The sequence below is a fragment of the Epinephelus fuscoguttatus genome, linkage group LG19 (assembly GCF_011397635.1).
Source record: "Epinephelus fuscoguttatus linkage group LG19, E.fuscoguttatus.final_Chr_v1".
NCBI lineage: Eukaryota > Metazoa > Chordata > Actinopteri > Perciformes > Serranidae > Epinephelus > Epinephelus fuscoguttatus.
Genome location: NC_064770.1, coordinates 27,186,305 through 27,213,064, shown reverse-complemented (window position 1 = coordinate 27,213,064; position 26,760 = coordinate 27,186,305). Strand labels below are relative to the sequence as shown.

The following is a 26,760-nucleotide window of genomic DNA, read 5'->3' as shown; positions in this document are numbered from 1 at the left end:
CATGGCCTGTAGGATGTGGAAGGGTCACAATGGGGGAAAGAGGGCGTGTGTGTCTGGCGAATTAAAGACCAGAAAGGATGGAATAAGTAAGGTGGGTAGTGCTGGAGAGACATGAACAATTGAGTGTATTGTATTAAATGTATGTGGGTGTGTGTGTGAGTGAGCACAGCTGTGTGTCTCCATGTATTATCTCCCTATGCAGAGCTGATAATATATTCAAACGTTGCCCTTGTTAACCCAGTAGACATTGACTCTGTGCAGACTAAGCTTGACTTAGTACGGCAAAAATATTTATTTGACTTTTACAGGAAATTTCTTTGACGCTGTGTCATGGATTAAGATGCAGTAATAACATAATTTGATATGGAGTAATGAAGGACACCTCCTTATCCATGATCTCAAGTTTCAATCTGGCAAAGCAAAGCACTGACACCCCTTTACTAAAGGTGACAATAATCCTCTCCTTGCGAGTGATGCTGGTGAATGGTTGATCCGCATTTTACTTGAATTAAGCTCAGCATTTGATTCAGTAGATTTTAATATCTCAATTTCTCATCTGAGACAGTGTAAGAATTGCAGACACTGCTCTCAAGCACCCATTCCTAATGTTATCTCTAGGTCGACTAAAAATTTTCCTAGTCGACCAACAGTCATCATTTAGGGCCCTTATTCGACTAGTCGCCTGTATGTTTATGATATTAATTTAACTATTAAATGATATATTTTGGGCGGGGCAACACAATGGTTTGAGTTGAAGGTGTGAGAAAGAATAGTATCAGTAACATTGTTAACACTGTGCTACATTACAGAGAAATACAAAACCGTACTAATGACCCTTCATTAATATAGGCCTATATTTTATCTACAAGTGCACGTCACACACTGAGCGAGCCGCCTGTTAATGACGCTGTGGGCTAATGGGCATGTAGCTACTTCCATGTTTCAGATGATACGTCATATTTGTAGTTGACCAATGAAGATGAGTTTACATATCACCTTGGGTTCGTCCTTCACCTTCTCAAAATGATCCCACACTTTGGATTTCCTGCCCGACGTGTTATTAACTAGCCTGTGGAATAACTGCAGGTACCAGCCCTGGAAATTAGGGGCCCCAGTGATAACATTCAAAGCTGGTGCATCTCAAGTGGCTTTGTTTATTGCCACTCTAAACTGTGGAGTACCTCAAGGCTTTGTGCTAGGTCCCCTTCTATTTTTATCTACAGTACATGCTTCTATTTGAAGGGATTACCTGCCTAATTGGCAAAGCTCACACTTTATAGTTATACAGAATGCTACACCTTGACTATTAGCAGTAAGAAGTAGAGATCCCATTACTAAAATTTTAGCTTCTCTGCTTTAGTTTTAAGTGGATTACAATTCATTTTAAGATTTTATTTGTTACTTTTAAAGCACTTTATTGTGTGTCTCCAGCATACATTTGTATGTTTTTGTATGTTTGTATGATTTTGCAACAAAACTGCTACTAACATGTACCCAATACAGACTTAAAATGTTGAAATAAGTGACTTATTGTAAATGTTGACTAAAAATCCATTTTTGTTAACTTGCATCTCTCTTTTAATTGGGCTAAAGAGCAGTTTGTAACTTAGCTGTAACATTTCTTTACTGAACTCTTCCTATTCACAAATTATAACAGCAGCAGACGCTTGACCCAAATCGTCAGCATTATTTATAGATTGCACTACTTTTGTAAAGCACTTACTGGGTCAGAATATGGGAAAACAGGCCTACCATCTGCAAAACCTGGGACTGATCTCTAAAATCCCTTTATGAAATTATTAACACTTGTATTCGGTCAGTTCCTAGAACTTTTGGATTTAAATAATGTCAGTTTTGGAAACACACACTCACTCTGCTTCTCTATCTCCATTTTCTTGATCTCATTTTCTAACTATCAGTTGTTGGATGTGGGAATATCAGTGAAGAGTAGGTCGGCTGTAACCAGGCAGAAGATCGATCAATGTGTTGCCCACACAACAACATTGGCAACAAATATGAGAGAGAGAAAGAGAAACAAACAATGTAGAGACCAAGCATTCTATATTTCTACACCTCATTATTCTCCATTGACAGAGAGGTCCTTGAAAGCATCAAGGAGAGCTTTGCACCTGTGTGTTGCTATCGTTACATGTTCAAGATTTGGCCATCATATGTATCCTAACCTTCAGCCTTGTTGTCACTGAGCTGTTATTCTTACTCCTGTTCAGTCTGCATCTGCTTGCTGCTGCGCTCACAGCTGTGAGCCAGCATATATTCCCACACATCGATCCATGCAGTGTTCACACACACCGTTTGTTTCTGATATCCCACTGGCCCCGCTCACTCATCGGCATCTTGGATCAGTTTAATTGCAGCCGTCTTTTGCTCCTTTTGTGGGAGTCGAGTGATGGGAGTTTTGTATCTGTGTGGATCAACTGGGAATTATATTGATACTTAAGCAACACTTGACAAAAGAGAGGGGGAGGTTCAGTTCGTGTGTGTGAGGTGAGGTTAGCGAGCGTTAAACTATGAGAGAAGAAGCAGACAGGAATCGGCTATAATTGATTCATTATGCTTTGGAAAGTGGGCGATAGAGATTTATATCTGCTGTCTTTTGCAGACACACACACACACACACACACACACAGATAGAACCATGTAAATCTTTGGCTTGACATCATCTATGAGGCCTCCTGAACTAAACATGTTTGTGTCTCTATGATGTCACATATACAGTAACTCTTCACCACTCTGGGGCCTAGAGGTGTAAATACACACACGTATAGAGGAGGGCTGCAACTGGGGTGGTAATATCATATTCATGATACGATTTTATCACGGTACTTAAGTCACAATACAATGTTACTGCAATCTTAAACATGTTGCAATATGCTCAGCATTGTGATAAAATACATTGTGATTTTTCACCTTTTTTTCAACTATAAATCATGTCCCCAAAGGCAAACTTTGTCGACATTTATTTTATCTAATACAATAAAGTTTTCAGTCTGGTCATCTCACTTCAGCCATTTTTTTGTAGCAGCAAAATTAATCTAGTGAACTTAAAAAGCAATTCACTATATTATTCTAGTAGGCTACCTAAAGTTTAATTTGTAATATTAATAATCAGAAAATTTTTTTTACTTAAACCGATTAAACAACTCGAATTATTCACTCATGCTTTCATTCATTTAATCATTTTCCGTAATCGCATATCCTGTCGGGGGTTGCAGTAGGGGTGAAGCCTATCCCAGCTGACCTTGGGCGAGAGGCAGGGTACACACTGGACAGGTCACCAGACTATCGCAGGGCTGACACATAGAGACAGACAACCATTCACACTCACATTCACACCTATGGACAATTTAGAGTCACCAGTTAACCTGCATGTCTTTGGACTGTGGGAGGAAGCTGGAGTACCCGGAGAAAACCCACACTGACACGTGGAGAACATGCAAACTCCACACAGAAGGGTTCCCCCACAGGTTCAATCCAGGGACCCTGCTGCTGTGAGGCGACAGTGCTGTATTCTTAAATTAGTCAGCATTCAGTTCAGTAGTTGTCATCTTATCATTTAATCGATTAATCCTTGATGCTCTAATATGGAGCTACAACTGATGATTATTTTCATTATTGATTTATATGCAGACTATTTTCACTTGGGCTGCACGATTTTGTTAAAAATCAAAATCCTGATTGTTTTGGTCACGTTTGAGATCACATTTATTCAACACAATTACTCGATAACTTTGCATTTAACCTTTTTTCTTTAGAAAAAACTTTTTAACAGTATTTTTTTAACTTTAAATATAATCCAACTGAAAACAACTTTTGAAAAAAGATAAATAAACAAAATACATAATATATAATGCAAACACGGCGCACAATGAGAGGGAAAGACCCCGGGCTGTTGGCAACAAGAGCTGTGGGTCGCAATCACTCTGAGCAGCATGCATGGGAATTAATTACAATTTAATATATTCGAATATATTACTTGATTTTTCCTGATGGTCTGAATAGCTCGCTAAATTTATGGCTAGTTGTTTTTAAGAAATAGGTCACCAAGAGGTTCTGAAAAGTGACTAAAGCTGCCAAGTTGACAACCCTTAGTACACTGCTGTTAGTAAAAGGGGTTCGCTGGATTTCTAATACAAGACAAACAGGAGCATGATTGCAAAAGGAATGTGGCAAAATAATCATTTTATCGTGATAATCTTGCTAATATAATCATTGGAAACCAAAATAGTAATTCAAAATGAAATCAGTGAATTGCCCAGTCCTAATTTTCACAATTAATTAAATAAATGTTTGATCTATAAAATGTGAAAAATGTCTGTCTCAGTTTCCCAGTGTCCAAAGTGTCTTCTTCAAATTATTCCCTCACTGATACTGGATTTTTGTTTCAAAAATATTGAGAAAACGAAATCCAGATTCTCAGCCTCTATCACACTGCTCTCTCTCTCTCTCCCTCTCTCTCTCGTACTCTAACGTCCTAACCGATATCTGCCACACAGTGATAACAGGGGTGTGGACCCCCCCACACACACACACACATTACATCACCAACATCAACTGCTGTCCTGCCACGCATGTGAAAAACAGAAGTAGATGGAAAAACGAATCTATTATAGACTGAAATAACCAGCAAATGGGAGGAGAAGAATAAAAGTTGCGTTCACCTTTAAAATCTCCCTCCCTCATGTGTGACACACACACACACACACATAGCTGCTGAATATATCAGCCTCGCCAGCAGCCCACACAATTTAAGTTGACATTTAAATGCAAACAGGCATGAATGTTGTATTCAGCCGCTTCAGTGCATGTGAATGTGTTGTAACGTGCATTACTCAAAGATAAGAGAGAGACCGAAAGTAAAAGGGTTAAAGAATTCAGGCAAAGGGAAGACACGAGATACCATGACACGCAGGGTGAAAGTAAATATGAGATTAAGGAAGAATGGAGTGTAGAAAGATAGTGAGAGACAGATGGAAAAAATGTATGAGAGAGGTTTAAATCACCTGTTGGTTTGCCTTCTTTCTCAAACCTCCTCATGATATACTCTGACTGCTAAAATGAAACAGACACTGACAGATATGTTATTGCATAATAGGCTGGTAAACACAGTCATTATGGATCGATGGAGGGAAGAGCCACTCTCTGGTGTAGGTAAGTGATCTGGACAATAACATCGAGTATCATTCAGGACTGATTATTTGTCCACATCAGTGCTTTTGATCCTTTCTCTTCTGCAGTGTCCACCAGCCGTTGTACTGTAGTATGACACAGGCCCATGAAAATTCAATCAACTTCATACAGCAGGTTCTCATGGAAACTAAAGCTGCACTCTCTCTCACGAAGAGGCTGCATCAGCATGACATCTACGTGCACTTGTGTTGCCTTGCTGCTAAATTACTCATGGCAAGAGCCTTATGATGAGAAACTAAATTATGGGCTTAATTACTGTATGGCTGCTTCAGGTTTAAACCATAACCTGTGTGATAAATGGAATGCACTTGTATAGTGCCCTTCTAGTCTTCTGACCACTCAAGGCACTTTTACACTACTGAGTCACATTAACCCATTCACATACACATTCACACTGGTGGTTGAGGCTACCGTACAAGGTGCCACCTGCTACCCACTAACCATTCACACACCTGTGGAACAGCAAGAGCAATTTGGGGTTCAGTATCTTCCCCAAGCTGGAGGAGCCTGGGATCAAACTGCAGATCTTCCGATTGGTGGATGACCGACTCTACCTCTGAGCCACAGCTGCCCCATGTATAAAGAAGTGAATATAACCACTGTGATGTCACACACTGGGTTATGGACTACCGTTTTGAAGCCTCAAGCCTTGGCTTTTTAGAGCCAGAAGGGAAAAGGTGGAGCTGTGGAGGAGCAAGGTGTGGATCTGAACCCAAGGACACGGTTGTAGTATCAACTTGTTAATCACAAGGTAGCCATGCCGCAAAGCACACCCTGCTTTATTCTAAATGGGACCAAAGTTTACAAAACATCATGCTGTATTGTTGAAGACTTGAAACTAGCGATTGTAACCATAAACTCATTGGGAAAATGTTTGGTGAGTTAATAAATAGAATGAGAAGTAGGGTTGTTTTCTCATAGACTTGTATACAGTTGAATTTCTTCGCCCCCTGCTGGCCATTAGAAAGAATGCAGGTTTAAGACACTTCGCATTGGTTCACATTTCAGACCCTGAGATAACCCCTTGGTTTAAACCCCAGCAATCAGCTAAGTCTATAATGTACTGTTCTATCTTTTAACAGCTATATGAAGTTTAAAAAAAAGCAATACAATGAGGAGCAAATACAAGAATTGTCCCCAAATTTGTGATCTGTACAAACCTTGGACTCATTTTGTGGACTCATTTTGAGGCAGTATGTTGTGTAGATCCCTTAGTAACACTTTTTTTCCACACTCACTAATTCCACACACAGCCTGTTCTGAACCACAGCTGACCTGAGAACAGCCACAGCCAAGAAAAGCAAAATGGAGACGTATTGGATTGAACTGAAACAGCGACTCCCATCAACTCACATTACACAACTTCCATTTTTAAAAACACAGTACATGTGCACGTGTACAGAGGGAAGTAGGTTTCCTATATATTTCATTGCTCAACCCGATCTCATTCCCAGGGCGTCAGATACGACAGCCTAGTAAGTGGCCCTTTGCTTCTGCTACTGATGCACAAGGCACTTTATGGCATCTTTAAGAGATGTGCGGGGCTTTCAAATAACACAAATGTAATCTCATCCCATTTCAGTGTTGCATGGAGGTCAGATGCCTGTGGAGTGGCTGACTGTGGTGGTGGTTCCCATTTTCAAAAAAGGAGACCAGAGGGTGTGCTCCAATTATAGGGGTATCACACTGCTCAGCCTCCCTGTAAAGTTTACTCCAGGATGCTGGAAAGGAGGCTCTGAGTGATTGTTAAACTTCGGCTTGGCTGTGGAACAGTGGTCCAGCTCTTTATCCTTGCGAGGCTGCTGGAGGGGTCATGAGAGTTTGCCCATCCAGTCAACATGTGTTCTGTGGACATAGAGGAGGCTTACAAAAGCATCCCTTGGGGGTCTTGTGGGGGATATTACAAGATTACAGGGTGTCGGGGTTGCTGCTACGAGCCATTCGGTCCCTGTATGACCAAAGGAAGAGCTGCGTCCACATACTCTGCGTCAAACACCAGGGTTTTCTCTTGTAACCGATCCTGTTTGCGATATTCATGGACAGGATCTCAAGGCACAGCTGTGGGGAGGAAGGGTCAGATTTGGAAACCTCAGAATTGCGACTCTGCTTTTTGCAGATGATGTGGTTCTGTTGACTTCATCACACATGGATGGATGGATGGATGAATGAATGGATAGATGGATGGATGGATGGATGGGTGGATGGATGAATGGATGGGTGGATGGATGGATGGATGGATGGATGGATGGATGGATGGATGGATGGATGGATGAACAGATGGATGGATGGGTGGATGGATGGATGAATGGATGGATGGGTGGATGGATGAATGGATGGATGGATGGATGAACAGATGGATGGATGGATGAACATGGACAGGATCTCAAGGCACAGCCATGGGGTGGAAGGGTCAGGTTTGGAAACCTCAGAATTGGGGCTCTGCTTTTTGCAGATGATATGGTTCTGTTGGCTTCATCATGGATGGGTGGATGGATGGATGGATGGATGGATGGATGGATGGATGGATGAACAGATGGATGGATGGATGGACATGGACAGGATCTCAAGGCACAGCCATGGGGTGGAAGGGTCAAGTTTGGAAACCTCAGAATTGCGGCTCTGCTTTTTGCAGATGATGTGGTTCTGTTGGCTTCATCACACATGGATGGATGGATGGATGGATGATAATCCCATCCATGGCAATAACATAGTAGAAAGAGCAAGAGAGTCCGGGTAGACTTTGACACCAGACTTTCACTGAGGAGACCGAGGTTTGTATCTGTGTGAAACCAAAAGTCAACATGAGTTTTTTTCAGCCACGTAATGTAGTTACTGGCATTCGTGATGTGACTTCGTTGTCAAGTGACATACTCAATACCTTATTGTAGCAAACATATTTGCTTTAATCTAAACCAAGATCATTTTTCCAAGCTTAACCAAGTAGTTTTGTTGCCTAAACCTAAAGTAGTTTTGGTGGCGAGAACTACATTTACTCTGAAGACAGAGGTTGATTTTGAAAGACACTGTAGCATGTAATGCACAGAAATTGACATGCAACTGACACATCTAAAAAAATACGAGAGGGATACCTAGAGGGTCATAGTTTAAAGTGTGGGGCTACTGACCAAGTTGACACGTTGTGAGTGAGAACTTGTTGCATTGTATAAGTGTAGGATCTGTGACAAAGTGAGTCTGTTTCAGTTTTTTGTTTCCCTGCAGTGATGCTAAATTCTGTATGAGACCTTTGAACCCTCAAGGGACAAATAAGCTTTGACATTTTAATGTGTTGAGTGCGAGTGGTGCAATGGCCGTTGTGACTTTTAGAATTTTTTCAAAGGGCAAAGACACATTTAGTGAAGTGTATATTATTTTTGGCATCACCAAGGCTCGTTGTTTTTAGATCACACATGTTTGGGAGAAAAGTAATCACTTTAAAATACATTTGGAGGGTTGTGTGGAGGCAGCGTCACAGCTCTTGTTCTGTGCTAGTTATTTATACAATAAGTCAAACTGAGGGCCTTCATATCCCTCATGATCTCAACACTCAGTGACAGTTAGCCCCCAGCTACGATACGCAGTACAATATGTTTGCACTCACAGGAGATTTAAAGCTTCAGTGATGCAGCTTTTCAATCGGCCTGACAGTCGAGCTGCAGGCATCTGGAACAGGTGTTAGATGACAACAAACATCAACATACATGTCTGCCCTAGGTTTTTAAGTCAGTTAAAAGAATATAACAAGCAGTTCATTGGTAGGTTTCAGCATTACAATGCATTACAGGCTAAAAAATTGCTTTTTTTGCACTCTTGTTTGCTGTTTTCAGTTTTCATAATGAAGGCAAGGAAGTGAATGTTTTTCTTTTCTGGATCTAGCCCAGTAGCAGAATTTCTTTTCCTTCTGTCGCTGATTTCTCACTCTTTGAACTTTCTGTTGCTTCTATCTATTTAGAGCGAACTGACATTTATAAACTGCAAAGTGTTAAGGACTACTGCTCTACTTAGAAACAAACATCCCTGCTGCAACACATTCCTGCACGAGGGCTGTGGCAGTGAAGTAAAGGCATGACGTTATCGGCATAATAAACAGAACGGTGCAGACAGACGAGAAGTTTGCAACAAAACACAAAGACTCTCCCTAAGACGACGGAAGACACTGGTTGATGAGTTAATTTTACTGTATTTCCACAGGGCCCCCAGAAACAGCACCGAGCTTTGAGGTCAATTTGACACAGTTGCCAGACTTCTGGGTCCATCATGTGATGTCATGCAACCCAAAAAGATTGTTTTCCATTGACTTACATAGTGAAAGTGAGGTCTGTGATGGGATAGGTCTACATGTTTCTGAGCATCACAACCCCGCTAAGTGACCCGTTTCGCTATCAGGATTTGATTCATTCAGTCCAATTATATTTCAAAAGTCTGGAAGAGCCACAAGAATATATTATTTTATCCCCATTTACGTCAGCGGTAACATTAGTTAGCCACTCAGCCAGTGAAAGTCTCTAGAGTTCCTGCACTATGGGCCTTAGTTTGCAGAAGCAGAGCTGAAGATAAGGGTAATTTCACACAGAGGTAAAGTTTTTCATGCGTTGCTGAGCAACTTTCATAAAAATAAACACACCCTGCCTTTGACATTTTAGTTCTTTTTATACATCCATGATTTCAAGTGATTATTAAGATGCCATTTTCATGAGCGCTTCTGACTGATACAAATCTGACCGGTATGTTGAGTCTTAAATCATGACTCTATTACTCTCCCACCTGTTGGTCAACAGTTTGACATTTTAGGAAGTACAGTCATTTCAGCTTTCTTTCAGAGAGTTAGATGAGAAGATTGATACCACTTTAATATCTAAATGATAAACATAGGGCTGGAGCTAACAGCTGATTAGCTTAGCTTAGCACAAAGACAGTTGCCTCAGTGTGAAAACCCATTAAAAAATCATGATGAGGGAACTGGGAGTGCTAAAATGCTAACTCATTTCCAGGTTTTCAGGTTCATTAGCCCCGTTTTCACCAAGCAGTACGGTTCAGTTCAGTTTGGTACACTTTTGATTTGGGTCCCTTGAAAGGCGCTATATAAATATAATCTATTATTATTATTATTATCATTATGTACTTTTTATGCTTTTTCCTGTTTCCACTGTTAAAAGTTGTGGATGGTACCAATGGAACCGTTCTGTACCGTCCCCATTTTTTGTCCCTCTTCTGTTGGGGTACCTAGCACACAGATCTGATGCTACAAGGTGGAGCTGTGAACACTGCAGTCTGTTGACTGCTCAATAGAGGACGGTCACTCTGCTCAGGGCTGAGTTGTGGCTGGTTTTGGGGCTCATGCAACCGACGTTCATACCGTGGAGTGTTTTATTTTATTAGTAGGCTGTAACTATAAAATGAAAGGATGTTTTTCTGCCTCTCGCAGCAGCTGGAGTCTGAGAAAAAATAACTTAATATCATATTTTGTTCTGAAAATGTTGGCATGCATTTTTTTTCTAGATGTCAAACTAATTCACTTATTTGTGTCAATTAGCAGGGGCTCAACATTGTATATTGAACCTGTGATATCCGTCAACCCTTGATTCTGCCGTTGAGTCCTACTAGTTGCAATAATGGATCTGACTGTTCCATGACTAATGCAGTATATCAATTTTCCATTCTGATCATGTTGCTCCTCGGATGAATCTCGTTTCACTCTCATTTTTACACATTCCACCTTAACGCTCCTCTCTCTTTCTCTCACTCGCTCTTGAGTCATGATCTCAGGAAACACTTAAACAGCAGGGTACACACATGCACACACACACACACACACACACACTGCAGCAGAGCAGGAGACTTTGTAAACAGATCTCAGCAGGTCAGTCCTGGTAGAGCAGCACTGGACACACAAACACACACCGCTAGCCTCAGTATCATGGAGCTGTTACGCAACACACCACAACGCCAGTGGGAAAAACTGTTGGTTATCGTGATCTCTGGCCGGTCCTCGTGTTCTCATGTTCTCTGTGCTCTCTGTAGTGCTGCCTCTTCTTCCTGTCCTCCACATGCCGTGCATCATCTCCCTCTCTGCCTGCCCTATTTCTCTTTATCTTCTCTCTTTCATTGCTCACTCCCGTCCCTCTTTCCCCCCTGTCCCCTTCCCTTGATTTTAATTTTTACAAGCTCCATATCCCTCTCTGGTTCTCTCCAGCTGCCTGTCATTTCCTTTCTCTCTTGTTCCCTTCCCACTCCTCTCTCTTTCTCGCCCACTGAGAACTGGCGAGATCTGTTCTCTTCCTCTCCGATTGAGCAACACTCAAAGCAGCTGCAGACGCACACACGCACACACCAACACTTTGAGGGTAGAGCTGTCATGGCCAGAATGTCTGAGACACAGCAATTTTCTTAATTTGGTGAAGCCCTTTTAAATGATCCTCATATGGGCTCTGCTAACACTTTTGGAAAGCTATTAAGTCTGTGCATCATGCTGTCACGCAGACACACAGCAATGCGAGTTCACACAAAACTCATCAGAAGATTTTAATCTCCATCAAACCTATAGATAAGACATGTATGTGTTCTTGCAGCTAATTTGAAAACTTTAAAAAGTGACCCCTCTGCTCTGCAGCTCCACCTCTTCTCTCTGACAGATGGAACTGGCTAGACTCGTTCCACTGCTGTATCCATGACAACTGGCTGTCAACCATGACATCAGCAAAAGTCCCACGTGCTGCTGTTGTTTGTTCTTCATCAGCAACATTTCCATTCAGCGCTCCATTTTTAATTAGATTTTGTAGGTATCAGAGATGAACTCTGGCTTAAGGCCGACAGCCACCAGGCTGCTCTGCTGCTTCCAGAAAATGCCCCGTCTCAATCAACATGTGGAGCTAAATGCAGAGATTGAATCCTTTTTATCAACCCTGCAGTGTTAAATGTGTTAAATATTTAAATATAATATCAACAAACGTGTAACGTATGGGATAAACCAAGCTATAAAAGTTACAAGCAGGCCTATATCAGCCATCGCTTCACTAAGGCCTGCCCCCCTTGGTTACTATCGCTACGTCTGTCAATAGTAACTAGCTTTCAGAGGTGAACAAATGTAGGCTTCTCATCCCACAATTAACTTTGGTTTTAAATAGCTGTAGCATAAGCTAATGGTAACACTGAAACCCTGAGAGTTGGTAGAAAACTTGCTCTGTGTCCAAAATCACATACTATGCACAACATGCCCACATGTGTCATTTACACTGGAGACACTGAGGACATGTCCCCACTACATTTCAACACAAATTGACGCCCTTGTACATTTCCAATGTGTATACTGTCATTCTGTATGTATCTTTTCGGATGCAATTAGCTGTAATTACCACATCACTCTTGAACCTCCTTGCCACTTGGAGATGCGTAACCATGGTAACCCATGCCAACCTCAGCTCTACCAGCAATTTCAAAATAATTTAAAAGAAGACGTCAGCTAGGGGCGTAAATCGAGGCAGCAAGAGACCCCTGCTTTACTTCCAGCGCCGTTGCTCAGACCACACCCATATATGAACTCGGCCGTCATAGAGTGCTGCAGGGATGATGCTTGTTTGTACACCAACACGGTTGCCACAGTAACTCATTTCTGGGGCATTGGCCCTCAACTTGACCCCTTTGCTTGGTCCAAGCCCATCTTCAAACACAGCCTTCATTTTGATCTCAACTGCACATCTGTAAAGTTTTGTGATTCCGTCTTGCATGATTGCAAAATATTCAATACAGCTTCTGGGACCACACACACACACACACACACACACAGAAGATGAAAACAATACCAGCCATTGTGCCGTTGTCATGGCAGGTAAATATATTAAATTATATTATATTAAATTGAAGCGTATTGACATTACAGAGCTGTCTTGGTCGCTTACCGCCATTGTTTGTTGCAAACGTTGCTGTCTACCACATTGCTTTGTGGGATATTTATGCTGGCATAGTGACCACTGTTTGCATACTGTTGTTTCCCCAGAAATATGATGTAATTCTTATACTGTTGGTTTCATATTAAGGTTTCTGACATACTGTCTAATCACACTGTTGGTATGGAATTTTGTACGCAGCCTTTGTCTTTAGCATTCAGTGTTTCCAGCTTATTTGTTTAAAATGAAAAGCCTGTAAAAGGGTCTTAAATGTGCACTTGATGGCTACATACATGAAACATGCTTAAGACTGAAGCCAACACTGCTCTTCTCAGGCAGAACATCAGCTTCCTCACCAACTAATGATCCACAGAATATGTGGAAATGAAGCTGTGTATTGCAGGATGGAGCTGGTTAACCCTCAGCATAAAAGTACAGTTATTCAATCTAACACAATACTATGATTGTTTTAATTCTTGCTCTGGAAAAACAAACTTGGACAATGGTTCCAGGAACACACTAGATACACTAGAATGTATCCGTCAACTTGATTGACATTTTATTGTGGCAAAAGTCAGTGTTTTGAGCTGTTTTGAACACTGTAGGCGTATGGTAATATCTAGCAAGTCCAGCTGGAAAACAGGCTGTCGACTCCAATAGAAATTTTCCAAGCTGAGAAGTAACATTAACAAACTGGGATACAGTTTTTAGGTCATGGAAGAGCTCTGGTGGAATTATGGAAAGTCATTAAAAAAATTTTTACATCAGGGCCATGGAACAAAAACAGATGAATGCCACTTTTTAGTTTACTGCGGATTGGATTTTCCCCTGAAACGGTTTGACACAATGCCTTCTTGTTTGTTACAGTAAACCTGCTGTCCTTTGACTCATTGTCAGATTTCCAATACGTACTCTATATACACTTGTACTTTTGCTTTACCTAGTGTTTTTGGTCAATAAATAAGTCATTTAAGCACAATGGTGAGTGTGTGTTTACAGGACACACATGTTAAACTGAAAATAGTTCCCACGATGTTGCATGCCGTCACTCTAAGTTCATATTTGTCTTGAGCAAACCAAACTCAGCAGGAAAAATTACATACTTTTGACTCAGGGCTCAAAGGAAACTTGACCTCCTGATTTATTACAATGGGGATATTAGGTTTACGATAATCCCCTTTTGGGAAGCATGCAAGTGAGAGCATTGTTGACAAAATGCTTTACATGCATGCATACACACACACACTGGATTTGAAGTTCCTTTGTAGCAACTCAAAGACACGTCTGACAGCACACATGCACACATAAACACACGCACGCATGCATGCGTGCCCAAACACACTTCATTGTGCTGTGGGCCAACAGTGAGCCAGTGATCCTTGGCTGTGAAAGGGTTAACAGCGGTCATGATCCATCCATCGCAGTAGGCCGCCGCTCAATTATTCAACAAGCTGCGATCCAGTTTCATCAACTGCCAACGCCACTGCCAGCAGTCGCATGCAGAGGGAAATATACACACAGATAGACGCACGAATTAAACAAGTAAACTGTTTATGTCCTCGTTCTCAGTCATACACCACATGAAGCTCAGACTGGCCCCGTTAAGATTCACAGATACCATAACACACACACACACACACTCTGCTACTGCTGCTAAGTGAATAATTTACAAAAAGGGAAAAAGTCAAATTGAGTATTTTATTTCCTACATTAATGGTTGCCTGATGACAAATCAGTTTCACACAGCAAAAAACAACACTTAAGCATGTCCTGAACTGTTTCATCTCACCATATTTAAGGTGCAGTTTATGACCCAAATGTAAATAAGAGGGTCACAAAAACACAGCATATAGAACAGCTTGCTGTGTTTCTCAGGTACATCGACAGATCTTTAAAACGCAGGGACTACAACTAGATCCATGTTAAAGGAACAGTTCATCCTCAAATCAAAAATACTTTTTTTCCCTCTCACCTGTCGTGCTGTTTATCAGTCTAGATTGTTTTGGTGTGAGTTGCAGAGTGTTGGAGATGTCAGCCATCTCTTAAATATAATGGAACTAGATGGCACTCGGCTTGTGGTGCTCAAAGTGCCAAAAAAACTCAACAGCAATGTCTCTTTCTAGAAATCATGACCTGGTTACTCAAGATAATCCTCAGACCTTGTTGTGAGCAGTTTCATGTAGGAACTATTTTCTGTCTACAGACCTACATCTACCAACCGTATCACCACGCAGAAGGAAGTGTGCATCTACTCATTGATGAGAGGCTTGTGACAGTGTGAGATGTAAACATTAATGGTGTCCTCCTTGGCTGAGCTGTAACGTTAGCTCGCTCAGTGGTGCTAGGTGAGCTGGCGGTAGATGCATGCTTCCTTCTGCACGGTGATACGGTCGCCCAGTGTGGTTTGGTAGAAAGAGATAGTTCCTACATGAAACTGTTCACAGTAAGCTCTGCAGATTATCTTGAGTTACCAGGTCATGATTTCTGTAAAGAGACATTGCTGTTGAGATTTTCAAATGTATTTTTTGGTGCTTTGAGCACCACAAGCCGAGTGCAATATAGTTCCATTATATTTGAGAGAAGACAGACATCTCTATGGCTGATATCTTCAACACTCTGCAACTCACACCAAAACAATCTAGACTGATAAACAGCACTTCAGGTAAAAGGAAAGATGTATTTTGATTTGTTGTTCAGCTGCCCCTTTCATGTTGTATAAAGCAGTAAGACATGCCTGTTTCATTAGTTACGATCAGTTCACAAACACACACAAGGTGCCGATTGTCCATTACGAAAACGAACTGTTCAGTTAACCATTCTGCTAAATCCCTCCCCTGAACAGTGGTCGTCCAATCACAGGTTAGCAGTTGTAACTATAGAGTGCCGAAGTCACGCCCCTTCCGGTAGAGCTCATGGGACCTTAGATCGGAAAAAATATGAATGACAGTGAATGAGGAGAGCAATATTATCTTTTGTTCCCATTTGAGTTGCGACATGAAATCTAAATATGTTGTTAATGAATTTAAAACATAAATTTTAAGGTCAAGAAAGTCATACTTTGTGGTAAAACTGTTGAGATGTAAGCTGTTTAATTAGAAAGACTCAAGAGTACAGGAGGAGGTCGCGTATGTGACGTCATAGCTTTCGCTCGCTTTCTGCAGCTTGGTCTCCCTGCTGAAATTCCACTGTTTTATGATTAACCGATTTATGATTGATGATGTCACCCTAAGCTGCTGGAAGCGAGCAAAGGCTATGACGTCACATACGCGTCCGCCTCCTGTGTAGTTTTTCTAATTACGTATTTTTCAAAAGCTTACATCTCAACAGTTTTACCACAAAGTATGACTTTCTTGACCTTAAAATTTATGTTTTAAATTCATTAACGACATATTTGGATTTCATGTCGCAACTCAAACGGGACCAAAAGATAATATTTCTCTCCTCATTCACTGCCATTCATATTTTTCCCGCTCTAAGGTCCCATGAGCTTTACCGGAAGGGGCGTGACTTCGGCACTCTATGTACGGCAGATCTGTCAAGCTTCGGATTTCTTCATATGTGAGCATGGGGCTGTAATGACTATCTAACACTATCATGTCCAGCTAGTGTATTACTACAGGAGCCTACAGTGGTGCTGTTGTGACGCTGAGAGTGAAACATACTGTATGAAAATACAAAAATAGCAGCTGCTTGGACTGTGCTTAATTTACCTAATTTTCACTTATGTGACATACAGAAAGCTAGCTTGCAGCTAATGTTAGCTATCTTGCTAATAGATACCACAAAAAAAGATGTTACTGGCACACTTTCCATCTTTACATTCCATGCCTGTCTCCCAACTCTCTGTCAGCCAGGCAGCATCTCTCATGTGGGGCAGTTTGCATTTTTTATGGCCAATATCCCACAGCATTGTCTGGTTAAACATGGCAGCACTTCATACTTTATACTTCATTGCTATTGGTTGAGGCTGCGACTTCACTGGTCAAAGTTCACCAGAGTTGAACTCCACACGAACATTACATGCAAACATGTAAAGTTACTTGGCCACTGGAAGCAATTGTTAAAGGCCCCTTGGCTTGCGTCGAATGGAAGTGAACATTGGTGAACGTTAATTTTGCTCATGTGTGACTGTACTCCAATTCTCATTTTAAAGCAAGGCAGCTGGGAGCGTTAAAGTCAGCAGTAGAAACGCATGAAGCTGACATTAGTTTAATTATATGGCTAGCCACAGTTGATATAATTGTGTTTGGTGACAAATGAAAGCTCAATAAGCATAGCAACAGTAACTAAGGGGGGCGGCGGTCAGTGAATGGTGAATCATGTGTGTGAATTTATCTCACATTTATATTGTCAGACAGTGAATGATCTGACTGTAGATTCAAGTCAAAGCTGCTGCCTCTGTAAAAAGCTTCCAGCCTTGTGTGACAACTCTTGTTGCGATACACTACACCAAAATAATTTCTAATGTAGTCAAAATTGTGTAACCCAACCACAGAGTCAAACACAAGTCTTGTGTGTACACTGTATTCTCCCACACATGTACTCACAGAGACTGACAGAAACAAAGGCTGATTGTGACAGGAAACTAAAGGAATTCATATGATGGCACTTGTCCCATTGACAGCACATCCTCTCAGTGTGCCACAGTCACACAGAGGTCAGTCAGTGTATGTGTGTGTGCGTTGCATCAAACTCCATAGTGTTCAGCTGTGGGCGTGAAATATTCCATCTTGTTTTCCTTATAGAAACGCACCCTGATTTATTGCAGAATTTTTCCGTGTGAACATTCATGAATCTGGAACAAAACGTGGACACTGACTTTTCCCATCAGTTCCTGCTGCGTCTTGTCCCAGTGGGAATGTTTTGTCCGATGCTGATAACCGACAGCTTTCCTGACAAGCTAGTTTGCTGACAGAGTGGGAAAACATGACATCGAAGTTCTCCTTCTGCCTCCCATCAAAATATTTTTCACGAAAACCACGAGGTTTCAACACCCACAGTTCAAACAAACATGGTGGCCACATTTCAAACGATGGCCTCGCTGGTTTGAGAGGTTGTGTGGTAACTTCAGGCCCTCTGACCCTCTTTGGCTACATCTATATTACATGGCATTATGCATATTTCTAATTATTTCTCCAGATCCGATCTTTCTGCCTGGATTTTTCGTATTCATGTTTGAGGTGACATACATATGTGACATCAGTGTGGACAGATCTCTGCCTTGAAACGCAACCAGTAACGTCACATGTGTGTTGCACAATTGATAAACAGACATGATGATGTAATTCTGCAGTAATTAGCCATGTGTTTCTGTTTGGGAGAGTGCGTCGCATATTTTTGGAGAAATGGCCCAGCTATTGCTAGTGGTGAGAGTGGAGAAGGAGGTGTGGGTGTGGCCAGGAGAGGAGTCAGGATTGGTGGGGCTGCAATGTAAAGGGTTTCATGGAGGAACAGTTCCTCCAAACTTTAAAACATCTGCGCCTTACGACAACGCTGTCACGGCATGTAGGCAAGCTGTCCCCATCAAAAAGCAGCCAGCCTCTGAGTGGCCACTCAGGCAGCCTAATGCAGGATTTATACTTCTGCATCAAATCGACGCCATGGCCTGACATGCACCTCCCCAGAAATGTAACTACTTGTGGCAGTGACGCAGACCTCCTGTCTATTTTTGTAAGCTGAAAAACATTTCCCTCAGTGGAAACGAAGCTTTTATTTACTTTAATTCCACAGATAAGAAACAATAAATTATTAAGATAATAAAGCCTCCACAAAATAGCATTTTAAGTCTTGTGTGTGATTTATCCTGGCTTCATATGAGCAGAGGAAATCACTCTATTCTACTAGGCTAATTTATACAATGTAAAATGCCATAGGCTCGTGCTAATAACGTTAGCATGTTGTATTTGTTTGGAAAACATGTTTAGTATAAGACAGTTGTTTTGTCAGTGAACCTTGTGAGTTGTAATGGAGCCCAATTTCGTAACATTACCTTTGTTAAATGTTGCTGTTGTCCCTGACTTCAGTTGAGGAGAGGAAATGTCAGTTAGACGCTAGGCTAATTTATACAATATAAAATGCCATAGGCTTGTGCTAATAACGTTAACATGTTGTATTTGTGGGGAAAATGTGTCCTGCAAAGAGACAAATGCTTTGTCTGTGAATGCTGTGAATTAGAGTAGGACTTGTGTTTGAAATTGTTGCTATTAAGCCATGTTTAATGTGTGTTTTTGGTGTGTTTTGAATCAACTAAACTTTAAAGCACCTCACAGAAACCCGCCCCTGACCAGTGTTTTGGAGGTGTAACTGCAACAGATATACCACCGCATAAATAAAAATGCTCGCAACGGCGTAGACCATGTGCAAAGGCTACAGCGTAGGTTCTGCATAGAGCTGATGCACAAGTAGGAATCCTGCTTAAGGCAGCAGCAGTGCAGTAACTTCAGCTGTATGTCTGACAGCTCAGACAGTTATGATGAGTGATCTGCGTCTGCACAGTGAAGCATGACATAGAAAAACCATGGATGTCTTGGAAAAACCAACAATTTGTATAATATCCTTGGAATTTGCACCCCATGAATGACATTACATACTTAACATAAAGCTACGCACTCAAAGTAAAATTATTAAGGTTAGGTTTAGGAACAGAAAACTGGTGATGACGTACTTTAAAATGATTTATAGTTCAGTCAAAGTTCAAACAGTTCTGAACATCAGTCTTCTGGGGAAAGTCCTTTGTTTTGTGACCCATCCACTACCCCAACATGCCTCCTTACATAGACTAGTTCCTTCTTTATTCCACATACGTGGATTATACACGAATTACTGGGTTATGATTTAGTAGGATATGTACGAATTTTGGAGCATTACTTCTCGTAGGAAAACTTGCAAAGAGTGCACAAGAACAGCCTGCGCAACACACATGAATTCCATTAGGACCGATCCCGCAGCGATCACATGGCCAATGATCAGATATATGTGTTAGATTTAGAGCCACAAATGAAAGTGGCCTAGATCTGATTAGAAAAAAAAACAAATTCCTGTGTCCACACTGCTCTGAAAAAATCTGATCTGGGCCACATTTACTTGTGATGTGAACGTAGCCTCACGCTGACACTCAGACACACACAGTCGAGTTGCCACCCTCCATCACTGACACAAGCATACACAGTTAAGCTTGTATGGATCAAACCCACGGCACAAAAAGACCAAATCAAAAGTGTCCAAAACACACACAAGCGTCAAAGACTGAGACTTTAAGAGATGGCATAGGCCCCAGGGGGTGATTAGTGGGGTGCGGACAGGCATTGAGAGGCAGTCCGAGGTTAGATTGGCAGACACTTGCGTCTCCCCCACATAATGACTCCCAGCTGTGCTACTCTCACTGTTTATGTTAGAGGAGTTCCACTGCAAACTCTTTTCCTCCCCACGGTCGCTAACTGGAAACTTCTGTCATCTTCATTTTTCTATACCGCTCTGTTTATCTGTTTATCTGTCTGCTCCTTTTCTCCAGGCTCTGCATGCTCTTAACTCCACTGTTTCTTTTCTTGAACTCTATTTCTCAATCCTCTCGCTGCATCTAATTTTCTGTCCCTCCCACGCACTCTCTACCTCTTTGCTTATTCCCTTCCTCCTTCTCCACCATTTAGTCTCTTTTGCATAGATCCCTGGATGTTAATACGTGTGATTTTAAATATATTTTTCTCCCCTTTGGATGATCTACCCATGCTGCCCAACCCAGGAACTTTCTCTCCGGCCAGAAAAGGAGGATCTTGAGAGATTCATGAGAGTTTTTATTACTCTCTCTTTCCTTCTCTGTCCCTCCCTCTCAGGGCACGCTGCCTGGATCACCACTACCCTAAAGAATTCCTAAAGAATTCAGTGCCTGAAATGAAATTATATGTTGCCATCTGTGTTATTTTTTAGTCGAGGGGTAGATTTGCATGCAGTGTCGTGCTGATGGAGGCTCAACCATGATTCCTAACGTGCATTTGGAATAATCGTACAGTGTTGTTGAATGCAAGATAGAGCTTGGTGACATTAATGAGTTAAAACAGTTTTTAAAGCTTTTTAAGCTCTCCTCTGTCTTTCTGTCATAATAAATCAGAAACCATCTTCTCCTCTCTACACACTCCCTCTCTCACTCTCACCCTGCCCACATACTCCATATGTATTTTTAGCAGGCACAAGCTGGACCATGATGGTAGCCTCACATATGCAGTGGAAACAATAGACTTCTCATGTTGCGTAATGCGGTTGCAGAACTGTCCTATGCACACAATATGTGCAGCGTATGTAGACTCATATTTGGTCACCCAACACCCACTCTACCTGTCTGTTACCTCACAGCTAATATCAGCTGAGGTTACAGAGCTGGCCACCAGCTATCAACCCCTCTCGCTGTGCACTTCCCCGCTGTGTAGGTGGCAAATCAGTGTGATCACACTGTAGAGCTCCAGGCACAATTATACAGGTTCTATAAATGTCTTCACCCGCGCTGCTGGAGCTGTCAGTGATGCTGCAAATGGACAGTTTCACCCCAGAAAGAAGTGCTCTACGACTGAATGGCAGCACAAAATGAAAACATGAAAAGGAGAATAACAATGATGTACAAGTAATGAATTATTATTATTCCTCATTCACAACATAATGGGATTTAGTAGAATTGCATTCTTTTACAATGCAGTAATGATTAGTTAAGTTCAGTTCAGCTTTATCATCCCACTAGGGGAAATTAGGTTTGCAAAATAAGCCAAGCAGTCCACAACAACATAACAATAACAAAACATAAACAGAACAAGAAGAGTGCACTCAGTGGAGTGCAGGGGCCGTATTTACAAAGAGCTGCGTCTAGTGATGAAATTCTTAGATAATTCTTAGAACTGTGACGTTTTCTTAGAAATTCCCTTAAAGTTAAGACTAGATCCTTGTTAAGATAAAAGTTATTCACAAAGCCTCGCTGCCATTAAAAGAGCTCTTAAGGTGGAGAACTGTTAGGAGTAGAGAGGAGGACTGTAAGAGGTTCCAGAGTTTCTTTGGGAGCAGCCCATTGGTCTGACATCCCATTGTTCCGACCATATTAAACCCATTGTTCCGAAGTCCGTTCCGAAATCATCATGATGCCCTGTGGTTAAGGTCTGGTTAGGTTTAGGCACAAAAACCACTTGGTTAGGGTCAGGAAAAGATCATGGTGTGGGTTAAAATGAAAAAGAGAGTGACAAACTCATAAGCCGTGAGCCTGCTCCGCCTCAAGCCTTTCCCAGCTGACCCAGAGCCGGTCGCGTCGCACCATCAAGGCAGAAATACGCCCGCCAGGAGCCGTTCAGCACCGCGGACCGTCGGACTAATGGGCTGTCGGACCAATGACATGGACCCGTTTCTTTATCAAAGGAGAAAATGGTAGAAACCCAGAGAGATCGGAAAAATATTCTCCACACACTGGATGACAGTGACTTAAGAAAATGCCACAGATCAAATCGTGCAAGGATAATATTTGTGGTTGATCTCATTAGGGATATGCACATATTTCCCACCCAACGCAATAATGCTGTAACACCAGATATAAAATGATCACAGCAATAAGATATTTGAAAAACTTGAAAAATGCAACAGTGCAGCAGTGATGACTTGAGTCTGTCTCAACCTTCCATCAGCAGAGTGATGACGCTAACAGTGACAACACTTTCACAGTCAGCAATTCATTTCATTTCCACTTGGTGTCCACACCTTGCAGGCTCACAAAAGGGGTGTGTATCTGACAACCAATCACATTTGTTAAAATAATGCATCATACCTAACAACGGGGTCGACCACACCTTTTCACTCAGGTAAAAGTGTCTGTCCCTTCCTTGCTCAGAGTTGCTCCGAGAACTTTCCTAAATCACTCCTAGGCTAGGACTCCTTACTAAAAATGTTAGCCTAAGTTAGGAGCTCTCTGAGAGTATTCTCAGATCTCTGTCGGGCGCCATGACGAAGAAGGAAATAGAAACAACAAACACAATTAAAATAGACAAAAAAGAAACCATTTAACTACATAGCCTATTTACTTACTTATGGTAGAAGCACAAATATCAAGGAAAAATGACCATATCAACAAAATCTGCAACATCATCACTATGAAAAAGGTCAAAATAGGGCCTGTAGCAGACTAGGTAAGACTTGTTTTTAGCCGAGCTGATTTCTGGAAGACTCACTCCCCCCTACCAGCCAGTTAAGTGGAGTCAGCAGTTAATGACGGCATAAAACAGTCAATGAAAACTAGGGATGCACCAAATATTTGGTATCCGAATATATTCGGCCGAATATTGAAAAAAAAACACACATTTGGTATTTGGTGGAATAAGTGAAAAGCAAGGCCAAATAATAGCGCCGTGTTTTGATAACGCAATCAAACAGCGTGCTGTGACAGATGGATTAAAATGTCGGCAGTGTGGCGATATTTTACTCCGTCTGTCAACACACTCGCATTTGCGACTAAAAATAGTTTTGTGCGGGCGAAATAAATCATTCAGCACGCTGTGTGAGTACAGATTTCAACCAGCAGCAGAAACGAAACGGCGAATCCCGTCGGTTGTGGGTTGAACGGGGGTCACAGACACGGACAGGAATACGTATTCCTGTCAAATACGGCGGCGCATTATAACGGCTTACCGGCGACGGAGAAGTCTGGCTCCAGGTGAATAACTTGTTGTCATGACTGCCCAAAAGTACCTGAACAGCTTAGCCGTGGCGGCACACAGTATGTGGTGTGTCAGAGGAGAAACGAGCCGTTCACGGCCCACAAACCTCACCGCACTTTAGGGACAGTTCTTTACTTATGAAGGGACTTGTCGGGGAGGAGGGTGGCTGGTTGATTTTTATTTCATTTATTTATTTTATTTTGATCCCCCCTATGTTAATCACTTATTGATGCTGCTTTTGAAGTATGAATAAGTCAGTAAGTAATTTATTCCACTGAAATATCATTGATGTATTATAGAAAAGTGATTTATCTTTTTATAAATGACAAAAGGCACATCTGCCTCATTTTCGCTGTGGTATCGTGATACTACTCAGAACCATGATATTTTCATTGGTATCATACAGTGGGTCCCAATATTGGTACCGTGACAACACTAATCTGGAGGGGGTTCATCTGTAAAAACTAATGAAAAACTAAACAACAATATTGGGTATTCGGCCAAGCGTTTAATATTATTCGGCTTCAGCTTCGGCCACAAATTTTCATTTTGGTGTATCCCTAATGAAAACTGTTTTAAACGATTGGGAATCGCTGCAATCACGAGAGGTCCTTGAGTATACAGTCACAAATGTGCACACAGAAAATTATGCTGATTGGTCCAGTAGTTTGCAAGATTAGGTGCAGACAGAGAGATACCCACACACACGACTAAATCATCACAATAACAAAACACAAGAGTACAGATCAGACGTTACAAGATCTTCTTAGAAAGAGCCTCCCACTAGTTCTGTTTTAGAGTTCAGACAACAGATGATAGCTCATACCAATTTAATCTCCAGTAGACAGATCATTTAGAGTTCAGCAGACCAGTGGCGACTGGAAAAAGGATGCCTTAAATGTCTTAGTTCTGCCTGCAGGCACCCCAAAATGCCGGATCGACAGGGATAACTCAAACTCCCCTGCAAACTCAGAGCAATCCTGAATGGCTTAATCCAGTTGTTATGTTGGACAGGTTGAGGTTGCTATACCATATTATCACACAGAAGGTCAGGACAGACTCAATAAAACTTTTTTTAAGAATATCATCATGGTTGCACACACGTCAAAAGAGTTCATTCTCCGAAAGAGAAGACACTGTTGTTCTTTTCTAAAAACAGCATCTGCATCAGGCTCCAAACATATTAGTGCCTTGAAGTGACACTCTGAGTCCACCCACAGTCCTTGTATAAAACATTCACCCTACAGGCTTGAAAGGTGGTCGTTCTAAATGAGTAAAGTGACTCAGCTGTGTGTTTTAGTCACCTGCTGTGTTCACATGCCCTGCAGACAGCAGAATGCCACTATGCTGTGCCCAGTCTGCCTACATATGCTGCACCATTTATACCTCTGTTATAAGCTTTTAAGCAACGTAGATTCCAGTGTTGTGGTGCAATTTCTAGCTGCTCCCTAGCTGAGGATGATCACATCTCACCGTGGGGCTCTTGTGGTTTCTTCTCCACACTGTCTTTGTCATTAACTAATGAATGTTTGCATTATTTATATATATTTTATTTGTACAAAAGACAAGTTCACACGTTTCTCATTCTCCTCCAGGAGGCTCTTGCCCAGGCTGAAGCCCAGGCCCAGGCCCAATCACGGACCCAAGTCGACCCATCTGAGCTCGTTCCACGTCTGTGCCACCTTATGCGGTCTGAGACGGGCTACGGCTTCAACCTCCACAGTGACAGATCCCGGCCCGGACAGTACATCCGCTCCCTGGACCCAGGATCCGCTGCAGACCACGCCGGGCTCCGACCGCAAGACAGGCTGATTGAGGTAAGATAGAGAATCGTGGATGGAGTGTTCGGGTATGACAATATAATGCAATCCAATCCAATAATCCTGCAGAAAGTCCTGTCTCTGGTTCACTTATTTGTTGATACTGTCAGATTGAACGTTGTCACGTTGAAGAAGAGTACACTTGCAAGATAAATGTGACACTTTCTAATGTCACAATGGAGGGACAACTACGCAGGTTGATTTTAGCGCTGCTCATCGTGGACTATATTGCTGTCATTGTTCATTTTAGTCAAACCATACAGTTTGAATGGTTGTGCATTGGATGTGCTGAATGTGCATATTAAGGCAGTACAGGAGGAGGTGCACATTAATAATCCTCCAGGACTGTAACATGCTCATGTTTAACCCAAACAATGTGTCATGTGACTGCAGTTGGTTCAGATCCAGGTCGGAACACGTTCTCACCACAAACGAACCGCACCAGAGTTCGAGATCACCTCTTCAAGGAGGTCTCAGTTGGATTGTTTAGGTGCACACCCGAGTGCAATTGTTGTGTTCACACCTGCCCAAACGAACTGCACTTAGGGGGCAAACAAACTTGAGTTCAATTGAACCAAACCAAACAGGGCAGGTGTGAAAGCATCCTGAGAGACCAAAGTAAATCAGCCTATAGCCTACGTACTACAGCAGCATAACAGAAATTCAGTTATGACTTTTGGTTTTGGCATGCCACCCCGAGATTTTCAGCGGCAGATAGGGGTATGTGCTCAATACAGCTGTGGTGTTAAACTGGAAGGAATTTGAGTTGTAGAACGTCAAGCACAAAAAAATGAGCATTATGTGAGTGTTTTCATACACACATGTGCTTGGTTGACAGAGCAGACCCAGGCAGAGGAGTGAAAAGATCATGAAAAATGCACTCACACAAATGAGGTGATTACTGATAAATGATTCTGGGTTAGTCTGGTCCACGTCAGCGACTAATATGATTGATTGGGTGTGAGTAAATCTCTCTTGAGGCCTTTTATAACCCTTCATCTAGCCACTTTGGAGAAGCGTGGTGGTTTGTTGGTTTTTTTGCATCTTTGTAGGTGTGTTTGAACTGTATACACGTGTTGCTGTGTGCCTACACGCCTGATTTTGCACACGTACCCACATTTCCACACAACCGTCCAATCCATTACCTCCAAATAAATCTACATGTAAACTTAGGTA

General features: G+C 41.9%; 1 protein-coding gene across 1 annotated transcript in view; it reads left to right on the top strand.

Moving 5' to 3' along the window:
* Positions 1-26,760, top strand: part of LOC125879706 (Na(+)/H(+) exchange regulatory cofactor NHE-RF2) — a 55,499-nt gene that overhangs the window by 13,363 nt on the left and 15,376 nt on the right. Inside the window, exon 3 of the mRNA XM_049561713.1 lies at positions 25,360-25,581. Within this exon, the coding sequence (XP_049417670.1) occupies positions 25,360-25,581 (222 nt within the window). The remainder of the gene's footprint in view (positions 1-25,359; positions 25,582-26,760) is intronic.